Below are 7,806 nucleotides of genomic sequence, written 5' to 3' on the forward strand. Positions count from 1 at the left end.
AAATGAGAATCGCCCTGCGCCGCTCTTCTTCATCCGGTCTTGATATGGAGTTCGCCCTTTTAATTGTTTAAGTCTTGCCATTATGATTGCTGGACATTTTCGCCGAGACGGGGCCTCGCCAAAGAGAACGGCATTTCTTATATTGCTTATGATTATCAGTTACCGAAATTTCAGTGGCCAGTAAATTGACACCAATGTGGAGCATTATTTATTATTAGTATAATATTAAGCATCATTGAACAACAACTGGGACATTAGATTCCTGATTTTTTTTAAATGCTTAACTCATTTACACTGTTTGATGAGGTAACACGAAGGCTTTATAATTAGATAGCCTGAAATCAATATATATATATATATATATATATATATATATATATATATATATATATATATATATATATATATATATATATATATATATATATTACGTTTGATTAGAACATCATGAAAAAAGGTGCCATTATCACCAAAACAGATTCAACAACTAAGCAGAATTCAAGTCGATGACTAAAATCAATTAAGCACCCCTAAAAAACGAAATACAATTGCCTCGCATGGGAAGGGATCCTGACATTTGAATTTTAAAAAAGGTATCACTGTCTCAAGTGGTGTTGATAACTAAAGTTCAAAGTGAATTGTTAGTCTAAGGAAGGGCAATATAGATAAAAATAATGAGTACGTCGATTACATGACGATCAACAGTAGTGAAAGTTTTAGTGAACAAATATTTGATTTTTTCAAATGCTGCAGCACCTGATACAGTACAGTAATCACTTTCAATCTCGCTTAAATTGTTATGAACGCCGACAAATCGAATAAACCACTCAAACGACGTCTCTCTCTCTCTATTGAAATCTGAATATCAAAGTTGCGTATTGTGTTTTGAATAAGGATATTGAGCTATTCATGTGTCAGTAGCACCGTAAGGAACTGCAGATTATTACTTGAGGCTGCATAAATTCTGATTTATAAATGTCGGCGCTTTGGCTCAAAGTTAGAAATAATTCCCAAACAAGGATTCTCTTTCATTTTTTCATAGCCCAGCCAGGCCAAGATTCTTATTCGCCCAAAAATAATCCCATTTTTCCACGTTCGTTCTGCTTCCAGGACAATATACGCTCACTATTGCATTTTTCTCTGGCTACGCTTGGTCTTTATTCCCATAAAGTTCTTGAAATAACAGAATTGTTGTCTTTCACCTGTCTGCCTGACGTTACAGGCTCTACTCCTTCCCGGTACCCAAGACACAATTACCATAATCTCTCTTCGCTCTTCCCCTTCCTGTACACACAGCTCTTTTCGCCTTTGGAAGTTGTCAAAACTTTCAGCTTTGACTCGGTAAACAAACCAACTTCCACATGCTTTTTGAATTTTCTCTCTTCACCACGCCCACGGACTTTTAAAAGACTTGAAATTTATTCCTTTTTGTTTTAATATTGTTCTATATATATATATATATATATATATATATATATATATATATATATATATATATATATATATATATATATATAAAAAGGCTCATACCACGAAGGAGAATTGAAACTCCGTTGTTTCAATTTTCCTTCGTGGCATTAGCCTTTATTTATATACATTCATCACGTTCTATATCTTCATGATTCAGTTACACATTATATATATATATATATATATATATATATATATATATATATATATATATATATATATATATATATATATATATATATATATATATATATATATATATATATTTATATATGTATATGTGTGTGTGTGTGTAGCCTATACATACATACATATATATATATATATATATATATATATATATATATATATATATATATATATATATATATATATATATATATATAAAAAGGAATAGAATACCATGTCCTTGGTTTCTGATTGTATGAGAGATGGTAGAAGTGAAGAGAGAAAATTCAAGAAAAATGTGGTAGCTGGTTTGTTTAAGGAGTCAAAACTGGATGTTTTGTCACGAATGGCCAAAGGCAAAAGAGCAGTGTGTGCAGGAAGAGGAAGAGGAAAGAGTGATTGTGGTGACTGTGACTTGGGTACCTGGAAGGTGTGGTCATAGGGAAGGGGTATCGTCAGGAGGTGAAAGACAACAATTCTGTTTTTTTCAAGAACTGGTTGTGAAAGACCCAATGTAGAGAGATAAAAAAAATATATATATTAGTGAGTGCATATGGTCCAGGATGGAGAATGAATAAGGATAAAAGGGAATATTTTGGGTGAGTATGAAAGGCATTCTTGCTTGGGGATCTGAATGCAAAGCTGGGTGACAGACAAACAAATGATGTTGTTGATAGGCTAGGAGTTCCAGAAGTAAATGAGAATGAGAGTCTTGTGAAAATGTGTATGGGAAAGGACCTAGATTGCTGGAAATGCATACATGGTTTGCAAAACAGAATATTCATAAGTACACTTGGGAAAGCGAAACCGGTGGGAAAAGAGTTTGCTAGATTATGTGGCTGTAAATGTAATTATGACAAGGGAGTTTAATATGGAAGCAAAAAGACTATATAAAGAGGAAATGGATGAAAAGTGAGCTAAAGTTAAAGTCAGAGAGATGGAATGAGTTACCTTGCCCTTAGGTTGTGTTGAAATGATCTTGTAAAGTCCTCACTGAGTGGGTTTTCTATGGTGCACCACCCGTTTTCTTCGATATTGCTCCTTCAAGATCGGGTCAAGCAAAATTAGCCATATTTTTCCTGTGTAGTTATGTATCTATTACCAATTCATTTGTATCTGTTTTCTTTGCACATGTGTTGGGATGTTGTTATGTCAGTTCTTGTGAACTTACTTTTTTACATTACTTGTATGTATCCATTATAATTATTACTGAGAATAATTGACCTCAGGTCACCTAAATTCTATTGTATTCCTCTGTGTGACGTCCGCACGCCGCTTTATAAGCGGTCTGCATTCTGGATAAACTAGCAGTACCTGTCCTCATGCTCATTATTTTGCACCTCTTAAAGTGGTGGCCCCGGAGTGGTTGCCGGAGCCATTAGCGGACCCATACGGTGACCTAGTCTTGGCTCCATGAACTACCCCACACCCCTAACGGACTAAACATGGAGCTTTAACCAGCATTCGGGCATGCTGACTCTGGCAAATCACCAGCGTCATTAGCGGACCCACATGGCTCGCTCCCAAGTGCGTATTGACACGAGTAACCCACTGCAAGTAAGAGTGCAATAGTGAGTATGGATGCGGACATTCCCTCCCACCTACAGTTAACCGCGAACTTCGTGGACTCGGATATCTCCCTTGCACACGACCCGCCCGCGCCCTCCCCTGCGCCAAGGCTCACACGCTCCTCCATGCCACTACCCACTCCCTGCGTGCTGCCCATCCTGACAGAACAGACTAAATCCACCCTCGCTATAAAGCTGCCGCCCTTCACACACAGCAGCCCAGCATCATGGCTCTACAGGGTCGAGGGGCAGTTCAGACTGGCGGGACTTACTGATGGGGTGTTGCAAGCCAACGCCGTGATCAACGCCCTCCCGGAGGAGGTCTACAGGAAGCTCGTCCCGTGGGTGGCTGCCGCACGCCCTGTCACCTACCAGCATCTAAAAACCTCTCTCGTCGAGACCTGCCCCCTGCCGGTCTCCAAGAGGGCCACCCGCGCCCTTGACCTCGTCAACAACCCGTGGCATGACCAGAACCTCCTGGAGACTTGGGGCGTGATCCAGGACCTCATCACCCTTCCCGAGACGGACAGCAGCGGTAGGCAGTCGGAGATTAGCCTATCAAGGGAGATCTTCCTCCCCCAGCTCCTCCCGGAGGTCTGAACCTAGATCCTCGACCCTTACACAATGCTGCTCAAGGACCTGATCAGGATGGCACAACAGCTGACGGACTCCACAAGGGCAGTGAAGCGGGCATCCATGCCCGCACACCCCATCAGTTCCCTCCAGCTGGAGGATAGTGCGGAGGAGGAGATAAGCGCCATCACCGGGAGACAGCCAGCATACCACCACAAGAAAAGCCCACCTGGGCCTTGCTACTACCACCAGCAGTATGGCAAGGATGCCCGGAACTGCCAACCCCACTGCTCTTTCGCCCATCCAAAAAACGGAGGGGGCGGCAGCCAACAGAACAGGCCACCATGGCAGCAGAGGAACCCAGGAGCCCAAAACCATTAGGCTTCTACATCCGCGACACCGTCTCCGGCAGGATGATGTTGGTCGACACCGGGGCTGTTTGATCAGTGTTCCCGCCATCCAGAGAGGACCGAAAACGCCCACCGGACCCGGCTGCCTTCCTGACAGCTGCCAACGGGTCCCCCATCCTCTCCTACAGCACCAGACTCCTGTCGATCTCCATCCTTGGCTGGAGATATACGTGGAACTTCATGGTCGCAGACGTGAGGACCCCACTCCTGGGCACGGATTTCCTTGCCCATTTCGGGCTGGCAGTCGACGTCAGTCGCAAGCGTCTTTTGGACACCGACTCCTGCCAGTCCCTCCCCCTAGCGCCGGGCCCCTGCATGCCTACCATCTGCTCCATCGCCCCGCACCAGTACGCCCAGCTGCTGAAGGAGTTCCCCAACGTTTTCAAGCCCGAACTGCGCCAGGTACCAGGGGCCCCAGCAAAGCACAGAATCTACCACCACATTAAGACAAAGGCCCCCCCAATACACGCAAAGTTCTGGAGGTTTCCCCCTCGGTGCCTTCAGGAGGCCAAGGACGCTTTCACCGAGATGGAGTGAATGGGCATATGCAAGAAGGCCTCCAGCCCGTGGGCCTCTCCCCTCCACATGGTGCAGAAACCGGATGGCTCCTGGAGGCCCTGCGGCGACTACAGGTGGCTCAACCTCGCAACTGAACCAGATCACTACCCCCTACCAAACATACAAGATCTCATGGCCTCCTTTCACGGGGCCAAAATATTCTCTAAATTATACCTTTTAAAATCTTACTTCCAGGTACCAGTTGCTCCAGAGGATATCCCGAAAACCGCCATCATCACCCCCTTCGGGTCCTACATCTTCGCTTTCTCCATCTTCGGCCTGAGGAACGTGGGGGCAACCTTCCAGAGGCTGATGGACAGCGTCTGTTATGTGGACATATTCTAATTCTAATTTTTTCCAGATCCCCCAAAGAGCACCTGCGACACATCTGGACAGTCCTGCAGCACCTGCAGGAAAATGTCCTCATCGTCAGGCTCGATAAATGCACCTTCAGCGTTGAAAAAGCTGACTTCCTAGGCGTCTGTCCACTCACATCAAAGGTCGCAGCCGTCACCAGGTTCCCCACCCCTACCTCCGTCATGGCCATACAAGAGTTCCTCGGGATGGTCAACTACTACAGAAGGTTCATCCCCGGGGTTGCACACACCATGGCCCCCCTGACGGAGATCCTGAAGGGCCAACCGAAGTCCTTAGTTTGGGGACCCGACCAGCAGCAGGCCTTCTCCCTGACGAAGGCCGCCCTCGCCGAGGCAACCGCCTTGGCCCACCAGGACCCCAACATCCCCCTCCAGTTGACAACAGATGCCAGCAACGTCGCCTGTGGGGCTGCCCTGGAGCAGATTGTCGCCGGAGCCCCCCAGCCCATCGCCTTCTCAGCAAGAAGTTCAGCCCAGCGGAGTCCCGCTACAGCACCTTTGACAGGGAACTCTGTGCAGTGTATTGGGCGGTACGTCACTTCAAGTTCCTCCTGGAGGGTACGCCCTTCACAATCTGGACAGACCACCAGCCGCTGGTCCACTCCTTCACAAACCAGGGAGACGCATGGTCTTCCAGGCAGCAGCGGCATCTCACTGCCATCGCGGAGTTCACCTGCACAACCAAGTACCTCCCCGGCAGGAAGAACCCTGTAGCAGACGCCCTCTCCAGGATCGAGCTCAATGCTGTGCAGCTCGGGATTGACTATGAGGACCTCGCCCGGGAGCAGACCACCGACCCAGAGACTCCAGCCTACCGCACTGCCATCACGTCCCTCAAGTGTAAGGATGTGCCCCTTCCCCTTGGGGGGCCAAAACTGCCATGCGACGTAAGCATCGGCCAGCCTCGCCTTCTGGTGTTCGATGTCATCCACGGGCTGTCCCACCCCTCCAGCAGGACGACTGCCAAGCTGCTGGCAGAGAAGTTCATCTGGCACGTTATGCAGAAGGACGCGACAGCCTGGGCGAGACAGTGCATCCGGTGCTAAACCAGCAAGATAGGGCGTCACACTGAGACAGGGGTAGGCGAGTTTCCCCAGCCGGGGAGGCAGTTTGGACACATACATGTAGACATGGTGGGCCCTCTTCCCCCATCAGGCGGGGCCAGATACCTCCTGACGATTGTCGACCGCTCAACCAGGTGGCCTGAAGCAACGCCCATGCAGGAAGCCACCCCCAGTGCATGCGCCGAGGTCTTCCTCTCCACCTGGATCAGCCGGTTCGGTGTCCCGGACCACATAACCACCAACAGGGGCCCGGCCTTCCTGTCCGAGCTCTGGTCCGCCCTGGCACACCTGCTGGGGACCTCTCACCACACCATCACCGCCTACAACCCCGCAGCCAACGGATTGGTGGAAAGATTCCACAGGTCCCTGAAGGCGTCCCTCATGGCCCGCTGCACTGCCGAGGATTGGAAGTACCAACTGCCTTGGGTCCTCAGTGGACTGAGAACTGCCCCCAGAGCCAATGGCGACCCATCTGCAGCAGAGAAAGTCTATGGGGAGGCCCTCATAGTCCCAGGCGAACTCGTCATGGGAGATCGTCACAACCCGTCAGTCCAGAGGCTCCGCGACATAGTCAGGAAGTTCGCCCCCTGCCAGCGGAAGTATACCGATAAGTCAGCAACCTTCACGCCTCCTGGCCTGTCCTCCACCACCCACGTCTTTGTCAGGAACGACTCTGTCTTCCCTCTACTAACCAGGCCCTACAAGGGGCCCTTCTGCGTGCTCAAGAGGAACGAGAAAGCATTTCGCCTCGCCCTGCACGGGAAGGACGACTGGGTGTCGGTCGACCGTCTCAAGCCCACCCTGTTAGAGGAAGCAGCAGACGATACCATGCAGCGCCCTCTGCAAGAACCGTTGCCTCCACAGCCGAGCCACCCCAAAAGGAGGTCGCGTGGCCGCCCCCAAAAGCAACCAGACAGTGCCACAGCCGGCTGCTCCCACTCACACCACACCCCCCAGCTGACTTTGCGGAGCCGCGTCACTCTACAACGGCCCAGCAGATACCTAGTTTAATCAGATGTTATCCACGTCTTTGGCGGGGGGGAGTATTTGTAAAGTCCCCGCTGAGCGGGTTTTCTATGGTGCACCACTCATTTTCTTCGATATCGCTCTTTCAAGATCGGGTCAAGCAAAATTAGCCATATTTTTCCTGTGTAATTATGTATCTATTGCTAATTCATTTGTATCTGTTTTCTTTGCACATGTGCTAGGATGTTGTTGTGTCAATTCTTGTGGACTTACATGAGATTCTCGCTGTGTTAATAGATGCGATACATGATCGTCATTGATGGGAAAGGAAGAGACGTCTGATGTCTTTACAATATATATATATATATATATATATATATATATATATATATATATATATATATATATATATATATATATATATATATATATATATATATATATATATATATATATATATATATATATATATATATATATATATATATATATATATATATATATATATATATATATATATATATATATATATATATATATATATATATATATATATATATATATATATGTATATATATATATATATATATATATATATATATATATATATATATATATATTATATATAAGATGTAAAGATAAAACCCACAAG

General features: G+C 46.6%; 1 protein-coding gene across 1 annotated transcript; it reads left to right on the top strand.

Annotated features, from left to right (window-relative positions):
* Positions 1 to 6,569: 6,569 nt before the first annotated feature.
* LOC136831110 (uncharacterized) lies at positions 6,570 to 7,199 on the top strand. The gene has a single exon (XM_067091062.1). It carries the CDS (start codon positions 6,570 to 6,572, stop codon positions 7,197 to 7,199), a length of 630 nt encoding a protein of 209 aa, XP_066947163.1.
* The last annotated feature ends 607 nt before the right edge of the window (positions 7,200 to 7,806 follow it).

Source organism: Macrobrachium rosenbergii, chromosome 48, assembly GCF_040412425.1.
Source record: "Macrobrachium rosenbergii isolate ZJJX-2024 chromosome 48, ASM4041242v1, whole genome shotgun sequence".
Classification (NCBI taxonomy): domain Eukaryota; kingdom Metazoa; phylum Arthropoda; class Malacostraca; order Decapoda; family Palaemonidae; genus Macrobrachium; species Macrobrachium rosenbergii.